This window comes from Tasmannia lanceolata, unplaced genomic scaffold, assembly GCF_043159265.1.
Source record: "Tasmannia lanceolata isolate RefF3 unplaced genomic scaffold, GAP_Taslan_0.1 ptg000023l, whole genome shotgun sequence".
NCBI lineage: Eukaryota > Viridiplantae > Streptophyta > Magnoliopsida > Canellales > Winteraceae > Tasmannia > Tasmannia lanceolata.
The window spans coordinates 17,168,777-17,190,116 of NW_027518700.1; the positions used below are offsets into that span (position 1 = coordinate 17,168,777).

Below are 21,340 nucleotides of genomic sequence, written 5' to 3' on the forward strand. Positions count from 1 at the left end.
TTCAATCTATGGACGAACCTTCAGCTGAGGGGGCAAACCTTAAACAAATTGAAACTAAACGAGTGCATTTGTCACGTTTTAAACTATAGGGGTGGAAGTGGATGTGTCAGAAACTAGAGGGGGTGTAAATGTAATTATCCCAAAAAACAAAGCTAACTTGAACGACCCATTTCAATTTATGATAATGTCCTTCTAAATTAATCACAATCATTTTATTTCTCTCTAAATCATGAATAGAAAAATAATTTCTACGAAAATTTTTCCATCAGAAATATTTTTTCTCACAATCCAAACAGAGGATCAGTGGGTCTGCAGTAATTTACAGAAACACAAAGGGCGAGAAATTATATGATGAAAAGGCATTCTTATACTTCATTCCCTCCTTTTCCTCTTTTCCAAATAAAAACAAAAGGGCCGTGATAAATTCACCCCATTCTATTACAATATTCACCCCCCCAAATTTTCAAAACGGACTCTACATCCTACACCATAGGATGATCCGAACCGTCCATTTGATGGGCCACAATGTAAATAGGTTGTGCCCCAAAAATCATTTCCATCGGATGATCCTAGCCCTCCGATCTATAGAGAAACTCCGTATAATCAAACCTCTATAGATCGGAGGGCTAGGATCATCCTATAGAATTGAGTTTTGTGACACAACCTTTTTACATTGTGGCCCATCAAATGGACGGTTTGGATCATCCTATGGTGGGGCTGTACAGTCCATTTTGAAAACTTGGGGTGAATATTGTAATAGAAGGGGGTGAATTTATCACTGCCCAAAACAAAATCCTGATTCCTCTCTCTATGGACACGCATTCTCTTTCTCTCTACACCCGACTCTCACTTGCAGAAAAAACCCTAGCTTTAAAGAAATCAAAGATCTCACCGGATGATCAGAAAATGGCCGGAATCTAAGCATTGTATCGTGAAATCCGGTGATTAAAACTTAAAATTCTGCTTAGAATATGTCTCTGAGAATCAAATCCGTGGTGGATAAGTTCGTGAATGAGTTAAAAGAAGCTCTAGATGCAGATATTCAAGATCGAATAATGAAGGAGAGAGAGATGCAGAGTTACATAGAAGAGAGGGAGAGAGAGGTCGCCGAAAGAGAGGCTGCTTGGAAGGCGGAGCTTTCTCGTCGCGAGGTAAAAAATTTCAGACACTGAGATTCTAATTAGATTTGCTCCATCCTTGTTTTTTTTTTGAATTCCCTTCTGTGTTTTTATTCTTATTCGTTTGGTTATTTGCCCAAAATTTCTTATCTCATTGCCTGATAGCTATTTTATTAGGAATTTTGTTGGGAAAGTTGCCTTGTTTCTTTCCTACTAGAAAGAAGCCTCTTTAGGGTTTTTGGAAAACCTAGTTATTAAAAGGGATTTTTTTCTCATGTTGGAGAGAGAGAGAGAGAGAGAGAGAGAGAGAGAGAGAGAGAGAGAGAGAGAGAGAGAGAGAGAGAGAGAGAGAGAGAGAGGGAGATTGTGTTATTCTCTTGGGTAACTCTCGAGTATGGTCTTGGTTGAGAGGGCAAGGAAAGGGTTGCTGGTCTGTGGGTTTGAGTTAATCCATTGTAATCATTGTATATTGTTTTTCTCATAGTGGAAGATTGTGTCCTCTTGGGTATTCTCTTGGGTAACTCTCGAGTATGGTCTTGGTTGAGAGGGCAAGGAAAGGGTTGCGGGTCTGTGGGTTTGAGTTAATCCATTGTAATCATTGTATATTGTTTTTCTCATAGTGGAAGATTGTGTTATTCTCGCCTGTGGACGTAGGCATCTTGGCCTAACGACATAAATCTCGGTGTTCATCTTGTGGTTTGTGTTTATTTTACTTTTCTATTAATTTGTGCACGATGAGATTAGATTTTCCCCCGGTGGATTTTCTCAACATTGAATTTGAATTTAATATAATCACAGATGTTCTACTCAATTCCTGCTTATTGAGTTTCAAGATTTGTTAAAATCATTTGATAAATAACGGAAATTTCTTTTAATCGTAGATGATTTACAATGACCTAAAGAGTGTTTAAATAGAAGAACACTCGGAGGATAAACATAGAAAGGATTTAAGATCCGAAAGGAAAGAAATAATCTCAATCTAATCTAGTTACCTAAGAATTATACCTACCTCAATTTACCACCAAATCAAATCAAATCAAACATCCTAATTGATTTAGCTTGCCTCATCTAACCTACTTTCCTAATCCACTACCAAGATGATCCAAGGGTAAGATCTCTCATACTCCAACATCATTGATATTTGTCTCCAATTTGTGGTGAAGGGAGGGAGAATTATGGAGTCGAAGTATAGATGTTGCTTCGATTATACATTGAATTTATTTGTTTTTATGTTAGAACTAGAAGTGATTTGCTTATGCTGTGAATTTTCCTATGAGTTAGCAGACACTTCGAATTTATTGTTGAACGCGTGTCCACACCATAGTTAGCAAAATGTGATTCGGCAAAAAAAAAGGGGACGGCAAAAATTCGAGTTTATAATACGGTATTGGTTCAAAAAAACGTATTAAAAAACGGTAACACAAGAAAATGAGTTTAGAATTTTGTCATTTACAAAATATGGTGGGGGTAAAATTTGAAAGTTGGCCAAGAAAACGTGTTGAAAACGTTTGCCCGAATAAACATAGTTTTATTCGTTGTAAAAGTTTTAAACGGAGTTTTAAACAGCACACCAATAAAATGCATTTATTTCAAAAAAAAAAACGCCGTTTAAAACGGAGTTTTGATAACTATGGTACACACATGTCGACACTCCTTTGGACACTTTTAATTTTTTAAGGGAAATGTTATTAGCACTACTGTATTTTGATGATCGCACTCCTCACTTTATTAAAAGTGCGTTATGGCACCATAGGATGACCCAAACCGTCCATTAGATGGCCCACAACCTAAATAGGTTGTGCCCCAAAAATCATTTCCATAGGTTGATCCTAACCCTCCGATCTGTAGAGTTTAGGCTGTGGGCCATCTAACGGAGGGTTTGGATCATCCTATGGTGCGGGCCATACCGCACTTCTAATAAAGTGAGGAGTGTGATCATCAAAATATAGTAGTGCTGATAACATTTCCCTTTTTTAATTGTACTACAAAATTGTTAGACTTAATGTGTCCGTGTAGACACGGTAGTGACATCTTATTTTAAGAATATTGCGTTTACCTCTTTTATAATTAACTCTTATTTTATTATCAACTCTTCTTTAACTAATATTTGTTGTTATATCCCCTCCCCTAAACCTAAAACCCTAAACAAATTTTTGTTCCAATACTATATTCATTATATCATATTGGTCTCCCTTTCTCACTGTATATTGGAGACGGAAGGGAATTGGATTAAATTGATGAATGCGTTGTTATTTGATTATCTCATGTTTGTTTTAGATTATAGTTGATTAATTCTAAGATTTATTAGTTTGTTAAATGAATACCATATTTATATTGTTACAAATTATGATAGTAATTAGTAATTTTATATGTATATACGTGTCACCATTTCTAGATTTTTAGATGTTGCCACGTCATAGAACTCGTATCTGTGTCAAAACTAGACACACGAATCCACATCCACAAATTATGATTATGAGTGCTTTCTTCTAAATTTTGGGGGTTTGCCGTGTCCCACACTCCGTGTCCGTGTCCACAAATCATAGGAATTTTCCTTGAGATAATTTATTTTAACTATTTTGTTCCTAATTCTGATTTAAAGAAGCTGAGAAAGGAAGAATACTTGTTTCCTTTCTTGGCATAGAGGGGAATTTTGATACTTTGCTTTTAGATATTAATGTTGAATGATAATTTGAGAAAGTTTAGTGGAAAGCTAAAATAAGACAAACCATTGATTGGAATCATTGATAATGTCAACAACTAACATGACTGTGCTTTTCATCTAGTGGGTCTGTCCACAGATCAGTCATTGATAAGGAATTACATTGGTTCGATGATTCTAACTATTTGATTAGTGGATTTCTATTGGACATTTGAAAGGAACTGATTATTGATAGGGGTATTTTTGGAAATTTGGGTTGAGCTTTTACCATAAAATTGGGCTGGGTTCGGGTTGATTCCAATTCATATTTTAGCAAAAGCTCAACCTGACCTGACCCAAGTTGCACCCCTAATTATTGGTCAACTTAAGGGGCAATAGTGCTTGGATCAGATGATTTAGGGAAGGGCATGCACCGGAATCATCTAGCCCACGTATTACTGTAATGTTTGTTTTGTTCTTGTCATTCAGCCGTTGGAGTCACCAAACTACTTAGAACCATTGTTCTTGAACCTTTCTCTCTTCCAATTAATGTGTTAATTATGGGTACCATGCTTGTTTTGAAGGATTTGGTAACATAGTTTCTAGACCTTCTCAACTCCCTCTTCCCCTAGTCCGTAAGTCCTAATACCGCCAACAAACTAAAGTTATCAGCAATGCCCGGCCTCATACAAATAAAAGGAAAAATAAAATAATGGATCGAGTTATGGAAGCCAAAATCAAATTAGACAAAATACAGCTGCTACTATCAAAAGGAATTTTCCTTTTTTTTTTCTTTCACAACTTGAATCTTAAGCTGCATGTGTCGAAATAAACCAAAAGACAGAAACCTGAGAAATTTACAAAGAAGCAAAAAAGGCATAGAACCTTATTGAGCATACAATATTAACAAATTTCTTCCTATTTACAAAGAAGCAAAAAAGGCATAGAACCTTATTGAGCATACAATATTAACAAATTTCTTCCTCTATCAGAAGAAATTCCCGATCTTGGAAGGAAGATTCAACATCAAGCAAGCCCTAGGAAGTTTTCTTCTTGAAAAGGATCATGGTTCAGGATCTTGTCATTCCTTTGTTGAAGAAACCCCAAATTTGGAAGGCAAATTCAATGACAAGCAAACCCCAGGATGTTTTCTTCTGGAAAATATCCATGGTTCATGGTCTTATCCTTCGTCTATTAGAAGAAACCCTAGACCCTTAAAGGCAGATTCATCTGCAAGCAAACCCCAGGACGTTTTCTTCTTGAAAAGCTTCATGGTTCATGGTCATGTCCTTCCTCTGTTAGAAGAAACCCTAGATCTTTAAAGCAGATTCAATGGGAGGAAAACCCTAAGACATGCATAGAAAGATGAGAGTTCTTGAAAAGGTTCATAAAGATGTCTTTTATATGGAGGAAAAAAACTTCGATGGAATGAAATTTGGCAGATGCTCAAAAAGATGCTGAGGAGCTGTAGAGAAAGATGAAAGCTGCTGAATCTTTGTTTTCAATAGAGCATTTTGTGTGTTGAAGAACATTGGAGAAAGAGGCACTGCTAGGAAAACGGGATTCCGTTTTGGGAAAAAAACAGGCATCAATCATTAGAGCCACGTCCATTAAAAGACAAATGGAGGAGCTCAAATCCTTATAAAAGCATGGTTTTAAGTTTCGTCTGAAACGAAAATTCAGCCAAATTATTTCGGTTTCGGCACAAACTGAAACGAAATTCACATGAACTCGTTTCTTTACAAGATTTCGCCGAAATTTTACCGAAATTTCAGCTGAAATTTCATTTTTGGACTTTTTTTACAAAATTTCCACTGAAATTTTAAAAATGTACACCGAAATGTTATAATATCTACCGAAATTTATGAAATTTCCACCGAAATAGCCGAAATTTCAACCGAAATCGCCGAAATTGACACTGAAATTTTAGACATTTCGGTCGAAATTTAAAAAATAAACGAAATCATAATAATATTTTTACATGAGTCCGGACGAAATTTCGGCCCGAAACCAAAACATTTCGGTTTCAGTGGTGGCTGAAACCGACACCGAAACTGAAATTTAAAACCTTGGATTCGACCCTTTTCAATGTGTATTTAATGCTTTTATGCAAGGTTTTAAATTTCCGTTTCGGTTTCGGTTTCGGGCTGTAGTTTCAGCCGAAATCATGTAAAAATATGATTATGATTTCGTTTATTTTTTAAATTTCGATCGAAATGTCTAAAATTTCGATGTCAATTTCGGCGATTCCGGTTGAAATTTTGGCTATTTTGGTGGAAATTTTGTAAAAAGTCCAAAAATTAGCTGAAATTTCGACAACATTTTGGCGAAATTTCGGAATGTCGGTGAAATTTCGGTAAAATTTCAGCGAAATCTTGTAAAGAAACGACTTCATGTGAATTTCATTTCGGTTTGTGCCGAAACCGAAATATTTCGGCCGAAACCGAAATATTTCGGCCGAAACGTCAATGGTAATTTTATCCCCATTTTTATTTTCCAAACGAAATCCCGTGTTCAAAGTGTTTTCCTTGGAGAAATAAAAAACAAATGGAAAAGAGGGATTGTCGAGAGATCTGATAGGCGGGTAACCAACACCGCGCTATATTCCGCTATTTTTTTTGCTGGCCTGCTTCATTCCAGTTGGAAAAGTTGAACCAAACGCCGGAATACACGGAATCAGAATAAGACACCGATTCTTATTTCTTAATTCGTCCCTTTGAAATCTGCATTCACCCCCTTTGACGCTTATCCAACTAAAGAATTAGTTTTTCGCCTGGTATCCGGTTACCCAATAACTCTCTCTCTCTCTCACACACACACATGTAATAAACCTTTTTTTTCATGGGCACATGTAATAAACTTCTTATTTAGTTGGACATACACGCTTTCTTTTCTAAAAAACTCACCACTCATCGGGCCCTTTTGGACAATTTCTAGCTAAAGCCGTCTTGAGTTACGTTAGCATCAAAGAGGGAAGGCCTGCCAGGCCGTATGCCCGTGGGTGCAGGATTCTTTGAAAAAGCGCGGGCCGGCTCTAACACTTTTTCTTTTCTAAAAAACTCACCACTCATTAGGGCCCTTTTGGACAAATTCTTGCTAAAGCCGACTTGAGTTACGTTTGCATCAAAGACGATCCTAACTATTAATTTTTTGACCTCCATTTTTGGGCTGCAAGGTGACAAAACCTCCAATTAATCGAAGGGTTTAGGCTCATCCTATGGCCTACATATTTTTTTGGGCATGGGCTATCTACCAGCGGGGCCCAAAGAATGAATGATTTAGATAATAAATTCTTGTAGACGTCTCGTACATAAAAACTCCAAATTAGATTATTAGGATTATCTCACTTAGGAGGTATGGAAGATTTTTTTCGAAGCATGACCCATTCGCAAGGGTTTAGATTAGATTGATCAACCTCATTTGTGCGGCTGCTTGCCAAAGAAAAATGCAATTTTAAATCCAACAAACATATTCTATTACAAGGAATGCAAAATTGAAACACTTACAAAAAATAAGAAGAAGACTAAGAAGAAAGAGGGCACCTCTCTTGTGCGCGCGGAGAGAAAAAAGAAAAAACCACACTTCAGTTTTGTCATATACCAAAAAAGATGAGAAATTTGATCCGTTTATCTCCTTTTATAATTTCTCCCGAAAGGATAACTTTTGGTCCCAAATTTTTTAGTAAAATAAAAACCTACGGATTTCCCCTTTCTTGCCTTTTACAGTTTTCGCACCTCTCTCTCTCTCCTTGCCGTTTTTCAGTTTTCCCACCTCTCTCTCTCTCTCTCTCCTTGCCTTTTTCAGTTTCCCACCTCTCCCCCCCCTCAATCTCCGGTTCTCATTTTTGAACCCATGCCGGTCACTGCAATCTTCACGGGTTTGATCAGAACACCATGACGGACGATCGGAACTCTTCCCTACTTGGTGCATCAAAGGGGTATGTTGATTTTTCCCCTCTTGAAGAAGATATCTTGTATGTCTTCTTCTCTCTGTTTGGAAATTAAACATTTTGAGTTTGAAATTTTATTACTGTCTAGTGTGTAGCATCACAGAGTGTTTGGATTGGATCCGATTCTTGCATTCTTGGCTTCTGGGATGGATGTGAATTCAAGATGATTTCTGTAATTTTGATTTTAAATCTCTTTTGTCAGTTGTGTTCTTTTATCCTTCTCAGAGACATTTGGTGACTTTAGGTTACTCCATTTCGGTTTTGGTACTTTTAGCCATTTAGTGCTTTCGTTCTTCTGTTTTTTTATATATCTAGAAACATTAAAGTGATATCCTTAGAAACTTGACAAGATTCATCAATGTGCTTCTTGAAAGAGTAATCAACTAGAGATAAAACATAGAAGTATAGGTAAATATATACTCCTGCAAAATCTACAGATCATCATACCAAAACTGCAGGGCATTAGAAAGAAGAATTGCATGATGAAGATACTATCAAGGTTCTTTTTTATTCTATTGAACCATAGGAAAATGATAAAGGTTAATACCACAAGTACAAGACTAGCTTGACAATCATGACCAAGGAACAAGCACATCTCTCCATACTCAAGACTGCCAATATCAGTAGCCAAAGAAAATCAAACGTACGTTTATAATGATAAAACGAAAGAGTGACATCACTTGCCGGAGTCGCGGTAGCAGTAGCTCAACAGAGAAAAAGGCTATCCTTATCAACAATCATACCATAATTAGTTGGGTGTGCCCTCTTGTTTCTTTTGACCATTTGTACATTATGGCAGCACTCACCCCCGGGGATGTTACGCGTGACCTCGTGGTCGAATCCAAGATATAATGATCCAATGGTCTAGCCACATGAGCTTGGGACCCACTACCCCCAGCCAGGTGGCTCCAGAAACCTAGAGACTCTCCCCTCCCCTCCCTCTCACACAAACAGGGGATAACTACCCCTATGATGGGCCCTTTAAATAAAATTTCAGATCTCATTTTCCCAAAACACCTTGAGCGCAAAATTAAAACTCTCTCTTCATCTTCTCTTCTCTCGAGCACTGGCGTCGGCCAACCGTCCACCGCCGGCTGAGGTAAGCTCTCGTTTACCTTTATCTCTCTCCTCTTCCTCTCTCCACTTCCTCTCTCCCTCCATCTCTTTCTCTGCTGATTAATATTTTCTTTGTAGGTAGGGTTTCTTTTTTTCAGGAAAAGGCAGAATCACCGACCTATGAGATCTCGTTTATCCTTCTCTTGTGGATCTTGTATTCTTTTGTCATTTTTTTGGATTGCGTTCTTCTCATTTTTTTTGACGGGTATGGATTGTGTTATTCTCTTTATGAAAAAGGTTTATCCTTCTCTTGTGGATCTTGTATTCTTTTATTATTTTTTTGGATTATGTTCTCATTTTTTGGTGGGTATGAATTGTGTTCTCTTTATGAAAAAGATTTATCCTTATCTTGTAGATCCTGTATTCTTTTGTCATTTTTTGGATTGTGTTCTTCTCATGTTGTTGATGGGTATGGATTGTGTTCTTCTCTTTATGAACATGGACATTAGGGTTGCAAGTCAAGACCTATGACAAAACAGTGTGAACTGTAACTGTGAAACAAAAACAAAACCCTCTGATCATTGGCAAATAGAAGAATTTCCATTTGATTACCTCATCTCCAAAATTACCATTTGATTAGCTAATCTACGAAATCATTAAAATAAACTTGTCATTTGTTTGCATGAAAACATGAAAGCTTAGTGCGACAATACGAAGAAACCCGACTCGAGAAACCATCTCGGGTTCGGCCGGGGTTTTCCTAAAACAAATCCAACCCGATCCGACCCCGAACAGTTTCTTAGGTAGGGTAGGGTTTTAGAAAACCTACCGAGTTGCAACAAAGGTTTTAAATTTTGGTTTCAGAATGCGTTTCAGTCCTCACCGAAACCGAAATTTTAGCCGAGATTTTGAAATTTCGGGCGAAACCCACGAAATCAAATTTACGGCTACTTTTTCTCATATGGAATTTCCACCGAAATTTCTGTAATTTCGGCTGAAATTGGCGATAATATTAAATAGTTATGAAAAATCTCAATTTTTTTGGCAAAATCCTTTAATTTTAGGATGAAATTTCGGGATAAACAAAATTTCGAAATTTCGGCCGAAAAATACCCTTTCGAGTATTACGGATTTCGGTTTCGGTCTCGAGCGAAACTCAAAATTTCGGATTTCGGTCGAAATTTAACACCTTGGTTGCAACCCTAATGTCTCTTTTCATAAATAGAATAACACAATCCATACAAATCAACAAAATGAGAAGAACACAATCCAAAAAAATGACAAAAAAATACAAGATCCACAAGATAAGGATAAACCTTTTTTTAAAGAGGAGCACAATCCATACCCATCAAAAAATGAGAAGAACAGAATCCAAAAAAATGATAAAAGAATAAAAGATCCATAAGAGAAGGGTAAAACTTTTTCATAAAGAGAAGAACACAATCCATACTCATCAAAAAAAATGAGAGGAAGACAATCCAAAAGAATGATAAAAGAATACAAGATCCATAAGAAAAGGATAAACGAGATCTCACATGTCAATGATTCTGCCTTTTTTCTGAAAACAAGAAACCCTCCCTACAAAGAAAAGATTAATCAACGGAGAAAGAGATAGAGGGAGAGAGAGAGAGAGAGGAGAGAGAGAGATAGGTAAACGAGAGCTTACCTTAGCCGGCGGCGGACGACGGTGGACGGTTGGCCGACGCCGGTGCTCGAGGGAAGAGGAGAAGATGAAGAGAGGGTTTGGAAAAATGAGATCTGAAATTTTATTTAAAGGGCCCATCATAGGGGTAGTTATCCCCTGTTTGTGGGAGGGGGGGGAGGGGGGGGGGGGGAGGCGAGGCGAGGTGAGGCGAGGGGAGGGTCTTTAGGTTTTTGGAGCCACCTGGCTGGGGGTAATGGGTCCCAAGCTCATGTGGCTAGACCGTTGGGTCATTATATCTTGGATTCGACCACGAGGTCACGCATAACATCGTACTCATTAGAAGTGGGCCCTAGGGGCGAGTGTTGTGCTGCCATATTGTACAAATAGTCAAAAGAAACAAGCGGGCCCACCTAACTAATTATGGTATGATTGTTGATAAGGATAGCCTTTTTCTCTGTTGAGCTACTGCTACCGCGACTCCGACAAGTGATGTTACTCTTTCGTTTTATCATTATAAATGTGCATTTGATTTTCTTTGGCTAGTGATATTGGCACTGCTAGGTTTTAATAATTGGACAAACTGAGGTTGTCATTTCTATTTTAATTGGCTTCTGAGAACTTTTTGGAAACTGTAATAAACTTGGACGGCTTTTAAAATAAAAAAACGAGAGGAGTCAGTGCAATTATAAAAACATAGCAGTGTCAATATCAGTACCCTTTTCATTATAAACATTAGCTATTGATATTGGCACTACAATGTTTTAATAATTGCACATGGTCAGCTTGTCTTATTTTTTGGGAACTGTAATAACCTTCACAACTGTTTAAAACTTTAAATAATAAAAGACAAGATGTGTTAGTGCAATTATCAAAGCATGGCAATGCTACTAATCTCAGCACTACCATGTTTAAATAATTGCAAAAACTCAGCTTGTCTTTGCTTTTTTTATTTGGCTTTAGAAAGCTTTTCTGAGAATTATAATAACCTTTGATATGCGTTTAAATAATAAAAGACAAGTTGTGTTAGTGCAATTAGCAAAAATGGCAGTGCCAAAATAAGCAGCCTAAACATTTTGTGACCATGAGTGTTGATCTTGTATGACATCATGTGCAAGGTTTAGACATCTCTGGTGGGCTCGTGCCGGGTTGGGATGGTTTTGGGTTTTGGGTTAGGGTTTGTGTTAGTCCTCCTCGGGGGCTAGGGTTATGGTTGAAGCAATGCTCTTCGGGTTGGGTTCAGGCTGCCCAACCCTGCCCTGATTTTACCCCTAATGGCTCATAACCCGAAAAACCTTTTTGGCCTCTTGAAAATAGGAGATTTTACATGGTGAATGCGCATGTAGATCAGTGCAGGCAGTACTGCCTCATAACGTTAATTTCGGCAACCCAAGGTACATTCTCAGCAGTTAGTTAAGACAGAAATCTCCATGGCATTTCATTCTTCAGATTCCAGAATCTTCTATGCTAGTTGCAGACCCGTGCGTTGCACGGGGATGTGCGTTGCTTAGGAATGAAAAACAAAGAAAACGAAAGAATCAAATGAAGCGAACGAAAAATATATCTTTAGTATATTAGAAAGTCCACCACTTCTAAACATCTATTTTCATATAAACAAACATTAACAGCCTATACAATACTAAACAAACATTAACAGCCTATACAATCCACCAAACAGTAACACAACTTCACAACAAGGTTCTAAATTTTGGTTTCGGTGTCGGTTTCGGTCACCACCGAAACCGAAACGTTTCAGTTTCGGGCCGAAATTTCGGCCGAAATCATGTACAAATATGATTATGATTTCGTTTTTTGTGAATATTTTCTTGATACATAAACAAATCTTGTTGGTAAAGTTTATTGAATCCTTGACATTTTCTGCCAGATTTTGGTAGAAACACTAAAAAAAGATTCTTCTGCTTTTATTTTTTTCTTTCTTTTGGATTTGCTGATACACTTTTCTACTTATTCATTTATGTCTTGAAAGAAATGAAAAGAAATCAGAGCCTAAAAAACAATGAACATAAATCTGCAAAAGTATTAGAATACAATGACTTTTTTCCTCTGTAGAACATAAATGGAATGTAGCTTTCTTTCTTCAAGAAAAATGGAACAAAAAACGTGTCACAGATCATCTGAGATTCAGATAATATTGTAATTTCAATTACTCTGCTCAAAGAGAGGACATGCATACGTCAGAATCAGGATGTTGTTTAAATTTTAATTTTGAGCTGAAGAATGGTAATTAGAACTTGGCAGTGCAGAAAATAATAAAAAACATATATACTGCAAAAACGAATCGCAATCAGGCAGTGATTGAGCAAAAGATATTGAAATTAGAATGAAATAAAATAAACGAATCACATGTTACACAACTAACTTGTCTGATAACCTGGAATTTTAGTGTTTCTTCAATTATTTCTCCCACCATCTCAAAGCTTTACTAATGCAAAATCATCTGCAATCACAACAATAAATGGTCAGCTGAACAATAGAAAGAAGAGAAGGAAAAAGAAAACCTGTGAAGAAAAGGCAAATGCGTAAGGAGAACAAATGGAAGATCTTACTTACACGCTATATTTCTGGAACCATCCTAAACAAAGGAATTCCTTCTTTTTCTTCTTTCAACAGCAGAGATCATAAAAAAAAGCCACAAAAAAGAGGAAATACATCAAAATCGAAGATCAGATTGGAAGTCCCTAAATGGAAGAAATCTGCAGGAATAAGCACCTTCAGTGTTTGAAAATGAAAATTCAACTGAAATAAAAGAACAATAAATCCATGAATTAAAAAATGGAAAAAAAAACTGGTCACACAATCTAGCATTTGGGAAAACTCCCTTGCTAATTCCCATGAGAGATCTAAAATCTGATATCCCATTAAAAAAAATAGAAGAGAAATCAACCAGATGGAGTACCTTCTGTGGGGAAATGCTGGAACTTGGTACCTCTGTCAATCCCCTAGAAGACTTTTTGTTGGAAATATTTTCAAAATAAATAAAATATTTTACTTTTGAAAATGGGGTTTTCCCAAAGTGTTATGCTAAAAAGCTTGTGGAGATACATTGGAAGAGTGGAGGAGCTGTGGATGGTTGGGTCCTCTAATTCTGAAGAAGAGTATTATATTCCTCAAGTGATAGCTGTACAAAAGTTGCCCCTATAAGGAGCTCATGACCCTGCATGAGACAATATGACATGTCGTATGGATTCATCCACATTATAATTGGCTTGAGTGCCTCAGGTGTGTGGTCTCCCATGTAAATCATAACAATAGTCAGCAACAAGGTTTTAAATCTCGGTTTCGGTTTCGGTTTCGGTATGAAATTTCGGACGAAATCTTGTAAAAATTTCGGTGAAATTTCGGAAATTTCCGAAACGTTTCACCGAAATTTCCAAAATTTAGGGTGAAATTTTGTGCTTCATCAAAATGTTTCACCGAAATTTCCGATACGTTTCACCGAAATTTTACCGAAACGAAACGTTTCGGTGAAGTTTGGTACTTTTCCGACTCACTGTGAATTTTATTTCGTTTTCCACCGAAACCGAAATATTTTGGCTGAAACGAAACGTTTCGGCCGAAATTTAAAACCATGCTCAGCAATTTGACCAGTAAGACCACAATGGATACACCTCCCTTCATAACCATCTCGATTGTGACTTCTGGCTCTTCCATGCTCACTCGGAGTAACACCCTACCCCCAACCGAATTACCTCAGGTACCAGTGGGGTCACCACGACCACGAGAGAGGCTATCACGACCCCTATCAAGATCCAGCAAGGTCGAGTTATCTGTCACCACAGAAGTGAACGGAACAAGGGGCAAAGTAGAAGCTTGTGTTGAACTCCTGAATAGACTGTGTGTACATCAGGAACACCACCATCTCTTGCCAAAGTTTGACTCCGAGTAGTTTGGAGGTTGGGATCTAAACTCGAAAGAAATTTAGTTGTCTGAAATTTTACCCAATGTTTTTCTATACTTTGACATCAGTTGAAATCGGGTAGTACAAATTCAATTCCTCCCACGTAGTAGTAAGGGAGGCAAAATACTCACTTACATGGTTTTAAATTTCGGCCGAAACCTTTAATTTTGGCCGAAATATTTCGGTTTCGGCACAAACCGAAACGAAATTCACATGAAGTCGTTTCTTTACAAGATTTCACTGAAATTCCAAAATTTCGCCAAAATGTTGGTTGAAATTTCATTTTTGGACTTTTTTTCAAAATTTCCACCGAAATTTTGAAAATGTACACCGAAATGTTATAATTTTCACCGAAATTTATGAAATTTCCACCAAAATAGCCGAAGTTGACATTGAAATTTTAGACATTTCAGTCAAAATAAAAAAATAAATGAAATCATAATCATATTTTTACATGATTTTGGCCGAAATTTCGGCCCAAAACCGAAACGTTTCGGTTTCGGTGGTGGCCGAAACCGACACTGAAACCGAAATTTAAAACCTTTCTCACTTATGGGCCGACCATCTTATCATTTAAAAAAAAGGCTGACCAGTTCATACAATTCATACATCCTGGAGATATTCCTGTCAATCATTAGAGTACCAATTCTATAGTCTTTCACAAACACCCTACGTAGATTCCATAAACATCTATGATTTGTGGGCACGGACACAAGTGTCACGTGTCGCGTGTCGACACGGACATGGAGTGTCGGACACGACAGACTTCCAAAATTTAGAAACGGGGACACGGCTAAAATAGAAAGTACATTTAGTCATGATTTGTGGACACAGATACATGTGTCGAGTTTTGACATAGATACGGGGTATCTGACATGGAAACCCCTAAAAATCTAAAAATAGTGGCACACTGATGCACGTACATACATATAAACTTTAAAAGTTATTGACACTTTTAGCAGTACACTTAAAAGTGTTTAAAGGAATGTTGACACGTGTGGACATGGATGTCGTATCGGACACGACACTACATGTGTGTCTGCAATAAATTCAAAGTGTCGGCTAAGTCATAGATAAACATGCAATTACCTATAACATTTGATTCCACGCTCTTCCACAACCACAACATAACTACATGATTTTCTTGTACCCAACCAATCTAGTCCGGATTCGTTTCAAGAGGAGGATCTGCCAAAAAATATATCAACTTCCCTTTTGCACCAAGGAACACTTTTATAGCTTGTTTCCACAACAAGTAATTTTTTTCATTTAGTTTAATTGAAGTTCCCTGTAGATTAATTCCATCGTTAGTAACTGTCACAGTTTGGGTCACTTTGTTCTCATTAGATTCAGCCATATATCATCCTATCATCTTTTGTATATATCACAAAAGAGAAAGAAAAAACAAGCACCCCACAGCAACTCTGAATACAATCAAAACATGGGTACCATTCAAAAAAAAAAAAAAAAAACCAATCAAAACATGGTTGTCGATCCCATAATAGCTAGCTTTATGTATCACCAATCACAAAGAAGAAGATGTGCTATACCACAATAGTTATAATCTCTACATAGACACAATCAAGTTGCACCATATGCACAAAAGATGAGGAATCAAATCTTATAAAAAAAAACCCAAAACAGAGGACGATCCATTCAATACGGGTCAAGTCCTCAAACCATTGATGGAAATACCACAATAGTGCCGAAGTGCACCCAAAGATGCCGCAGATCAGCCCAAGTGAGACCCGGGTGGACGACGATAGTTGGAGGGTTGACTTCCATGTAGAGAAGAGCATCTCCCTCTCTTTCGTGTTTGTGTATTGTAGATCTCAAGAAAAAAACAGGAAGAGGAGAGAAAAGGTGAAAAGCAAAAGACAGCAATAGGGATCAAGAACCCTGAGGCTCTGATACCATGTTGCTTGAGAGAGAGAGAGAGAGAGAGAGAGAGAGAGAGAGAGAGAGAGAGAGAGAGAGAGAGAGGCATTTTTAACAAGTATATTATGTAGATTTTCCCAAGTCTCTGGAAAATAAAAAAGCACAGTGAATCTGTGGAGTGGTTTCTGTATAGGAAAAAAGTGGTTAAGTACCACATTCTAGCTATTAGGAAAAAAGTATTCCACATTCTATGTCCTAACACCTAAGTGATGCAAAAACTGATAGGTTAAATAAGAGAAATTATATGATGAAAGGCCGTGTAAACATGTAAAGGTGGTACAGCAGAAGTACCACCTTAAGCAGTAACAGATTAGAGAAATTATCCCAACAGCAGCTCCTCAAAAAGTGAGGAGCTGTTGGTTCAAATATCAGGATGGGATGATAGGTGCATGTTTATACGACCCTTCATCATATAATTTCTCAGTTAAATAATGGTAAGATTATGAATCACTGATAGGCTTAAGTAGTAACAGATTAGATATCTATCAGTGCCAAGTATTCTTCCCAAACCAGTCCTTATATTTGGCCCACCTGAATCAAACACAATTTCACGGTAGCAGTAGTGTTTCTCATCCGATTAACAACGCTACTGTTCAGACGGTTGTGTTTTGAGGGGTTCTCACCGACCCTGGAGGCGAAATCTTTTTTTATCTTACGTAGGTTCTTGCGGTGATGTAGATCCAACTGTGGCAGAAGTTATGAGTGTGTGGAATGACAGTAAACTCATTTCTAAATTCAACCTGCCTAATATATGGATCGAAGGCAATTCCCTTAACACCATCCATTGGCTTAAGGGAGATTCCTCTCTCCTTTGGTGGTTTAGGATATATTTTAAGGAAAATGAGGGATATTTTATCCTAGATTGAGTATTGATTCTCACACATTCATTCTGAAGGAAAACACCTAGGAAGTAGGAATATTATTTGCCAATTTTGGACTCTTGCTTAAATTTGGTTGTATCACAATCTCTAATCCTTTTTTTTCCGTGTTTTTGTTTCTTCATTGTTGGGTGCTTTCATTAGCCTCGTTTTGTTGTATTTCTCTATTTAGTATATTACTTGTTCGAAAAAATAGTTACGGGGTTTAAAATACAGGGGAGCTGATATCTGCATTCCTTTGATTTGACAGGGAGCTGATATCCGCACTCGTTTGATTTGATATTTGGTACTTCTCTCGATCAACAGCCTTATCATAAATGTTTAAAAAAAAGATAGGGGTGCCAATATCGAAACAAGGGAGTGAAGACATCAGCTGCCTAAACTAAAATGTTTCTTTTCTTTTTTAAATATTTCTTACTTCCATGTAGATGTGTGGTTTTATTTTTGGTGATTTCAATGTCAAGCTGCCATGGAGGATTACATTTTGAAGTCAGAGCCCTTTGTGAATCTTCTTTTGAGATTACCAGTGAACATTTTGATGAAAAAGGAATCCATATATTTATCCCATAGGATTAGATTGGAATTTGCTTACTTGTCAGTGTATCAAAAAAAGAAAAAAGAAAAAGAAAAAGAAATTATCGTTTGAGCCATGTTCATGTTGTTTTAATGGAAACCAAATGTTTGAATGAACAAGAAACTTTTTTTTTTCACAGGCTGAGATCTCTCGTCAAGAGGCGAGGCTGAAGATCGAGAAGGAAAACCTTGAAAAGGAGAAAAGTGTTCTGATGGGCACCGCATCAAATCAAGACAACCAAGATGGTGCTCTCGAGATTACTGTCAGTGGCGAGAAGTACCGATGCCTCAGATTTTCCAAGGCAAAAAAATGAGTTCTGCTGAGCAAAGAAAGAGAATATCAGCTCCAAAACACTGCTTGTTAGGGGGACAAGGGATCAATCGAGTCGTGTTCAAAGAAAAATGCATGTACAAGTTAGTAAGCTCATTGATCGGGTAATTCTCATCTGCCCAGTTAATTGTTTGCTGCATTTTCTTCTTCTTTCCTTGTCCTAAAAAATGTTAATGTATATTACATGATCAAAATCGGTTTATGGTGCAGATCAGAAGGGTTTGCATAAATGTGGTATTTGAATGTTTTTTGCTTAAATTAATTGGTTTTTATTTGAAAGCCAGGCGGCATTCATGTGATCTATCTGTGGGAACTCAGCAACTTTGCTTTGTTCTTTTTCAGTGGGCCCACATTTAATCACAGCCCAATCTCAATTTGAGTCTATGCTATCTTACTCTCTCACACCTCACACATTTCAAGCCTTTGTTTTTTTTTTTTGGGGAAGGTACATTTCAAGCTTTTCTATCCACCCAGAGTAAGAAAAAAAGAAACAGAAAGCAACCATATCTTTCTTTCAATAATGCCCATCTTATACTTCCTAAATTGATCCTCACACCCCTCTCTTGATATATTTCTATAATGCCAATAATGCCCATCTTATACTTCCTAAATTGATCCTCACACCCCTCTCTTGATATATTTCTATAATGCCCATTTCCCTAACCCACCGAATTTGTGGTCTCAGATCAAAGAGACAGGGGCTGGAAACAGCACCCCTTAATTTTCTTCCAAGTACCCCCTCCCATTTTGATACTGCACCCGACCGTCCCCTTTCTCCCATTTCCCTTGATTTTCTACTGTTCTGTTTCCATTGTTGTGCTTGGTATGCGTCCACCTTATTTCATTTCCTTCATACTTTTTTTTAATGATTTCATTTCCTTCATACCACTTACCTTTCTTCCATATTACTTCGTTTTTATTGCCTAGTACTTTGTGTTTGACTGCATCTTTTGGAGTATGTAGTTTGGAGAGGGATTTATGTACGAAGGGCAAAAGTAATTTCAGTGGGTCTGCACTTCATCACGACTCATCTCTTAAACAAGTCTGCTCTCTACTGTTCTCACCTCATATAAAAGATCATTCCAAATTCGTTTAAGTAGTCTGTCTACAAGCCCACACACTCTCTCTCTCTCTCCTACTTGTTACACTTGTGATGTGACAACCTGCCACCATCTTATCCTCGAGCCTTTAAAAAGACACCATCACCTAGGGGTGCAACTTGGGTTGGGCTCAACCCGATTTTGGGTCGGGTTGGGTTGGAATTTACTCGGGTTGGGTTGGGAAAAGCCAACCCGTTTAATTTCGTGTTGGGTTAGGGTTGAGGCCTGGCAACCTGATCTGACATCCGTCCTCTAATTTTATCTTAATTTTCTTTGGATTATTGTTTTTTTCTGTTTGGCCCAAGGTGAACCCGAACCCGAACCTAACCCGACTCAACCCGACCCGATTTCGGGTTAGATGGGTTGGGTTAGGGTTGAGAGATTTAGAGGCAGGTTGGGTTAGGGTTGACCATCCTCAACCCGAGGCTCGGGTTGTTTTGGGTTAGGGTTGAGGAAATGCTATCACGGGTGGATTAGGGTTGGCCTCAACCCGATCCAACCCAACCCGAGTTGCACCCGTACCATCACCTCTCATGTCAGGCAAGTCTCTTTTATTATCCCAAGAGAAAAAGAAAGAAACCAAAATTTCTTCCTTTCCCCCTTTCCTCTCGCCTCTTCCTTCTTACTAAGGGCTACCACCAAATCCGGCGAGAGAAGCTTTTTCATCAATTTTTCGATTACCACAAAGGGACTCTCCGTTGAGTGCTTCTCACTCTCCAGATGTGATTAATTTGTTGAAAATTTCAATGACTTTGTAGTCAAACTCTCATATTGCTAGTCAATTGTTTTTTTTTTTCTTTTTCCGTTTATCTATCACATGTTTGCACTACATCGAAGACAAAGATCAGTGAATCTCTATCTGCTGATATTCAATTTTCTAATTTTTTCCCTCATGAGTGATGGACAACAATTTGGCAACAGATTCACCCCTGTTTTATCTTAGAGATGAAATATCGACAACGACGAACATTTTATTAAAATTAGCAGTAAAGCATTAGAAAATTGGGGATTATGAGATGATAATTCACCGCCTTTTGTCCCTGATGTGCTGTGAACATAAATGCGATACATAAACGAAAAGAACATTAACTTGAAGAGCTATTATTTTTTGGCTAATATGAGATTTTAACTACATAACATCATTGAAATTTTCCGAGGATTAATCGCATTGGAGGTGTGCGAATTTCCAGAGGCACTCATAGGTGAGCACTCTCACAATCGTCAGAAACTCATTCAGAAAGTTTCTCTCACTAGATTTGATGTTAGCCCACAAGAGGAATGAGAGGAGGATAGGGGAAGATTTTTTTTTTTTTTTTTTTTATTTCGCGCGTGGGGGTGGGCGGGGGGAGGGGTGAAAGAGGGAAAACTGGGCTTGTTGATGGGCTATTTAAACAGTCTTGGAGTAAGGTTTTATAAAGGCTTGAGTGGGCCCGCTTATGAGATGGATTATGGTTAGGCTTGAGCCTACTGAAATTATTTTCACGCTTTCTACATCTTCTTTTAGTTAACAAAATGGAGAGAATAAAAAACAAAAGCAAGGTTCATATCTTGATTGTAGATAACGCATGTGGGGGATTATCGGATATATTGATCTGGTAGTTGTACGATACAAGTAATAGCTCAAAAGATTAGATTAGACTATCTTAGCCGTGTGACCCTTCCCACGGTCCCGTTTGTTAGTCCAAAAGTGATTATTGGACCCAAAATCACATTTAGGCCCTGTTTGTTTTGGATTTTTAGAACTGATTGTGAGTCCGAAACTAGACTCAAACTTAAAGGTAAGTTTTGCATTCAGTAATCAGTTTTGGATTCACAATCGGTTCTAAAAATTCAAAACAAACAAAGTCTCAATTTTGAGCCCAATAATCAGTTTTGGACTCCATATCAATTCCCAAAATCCAAATCGAACAGGGACTAAGTGTGAAACTATCAGTTTACTCCAAAAGCTTAAGTTGTTGGAGAAGGCGTTATTATCTTTTATAATTTAACACTCCCCCTCATGCGTGGCCCCTCTTTCTTTAGGTTGGCCTACACGTGGCACATGTGGCCTCACTTTTGGATTTGGCCATCAAGGAGGTTCGAACCCAGGCATTTGCTCTGATACCATGTGAAACTATCAGTTTACTCCAAAAGCTTAAGCTGTTGGACAAGGCATTATTTGATCTTTTATACTTTTAACTCTAAGAACTCCATCT

At 37.7% G+C, this 21,340-nt stretch overlaps 1 protein-coding gene across 1 annotated transcript; it reads left to right on the plus strand.

Annotated features, from left to right (window-relative positions):
* Positions 1–803: 803 nt before the first annotated feature.
* LOC143856435 (uncharacterized) lies at positions 804–18,324 on the plus strand. Its single transcript, XM_077366649.1, has 2 exons — positions 804–1,151; positions 17,855–18,324. Exons 1-2 carry the CDS (start codon positions 972–974, stop codon positions 18,026–18,028), a joined length of 354 nt encoding a protein of 117 aa, XP_077222764.1. The 5' UTR covers positions 804–971; the 3' UTR covers positions 18,029–18,324.
* Positions 18,325–21,340: the final 3,016 nt, after the last annotated feature.

What these genes read in the sequence shown, in the direction of transcription:
- LOC143856435 (XM_077366649.1), top strand. Translation starts at nt 972, where the DNA reads ATGTCTCTGAGAATCAAATCCGTGGTGGATAAGTTCGTGAATGAGTTA. An exon ending in CGGAGCTTTCTCGTCGCGAG is followed by an intron (nt 1,152 to 17,854) that starts GTAAAAAATTTC and finishes TTTTTTTCACAG; the next exon opens with GCTGAGATCTCTCGTCAAGA.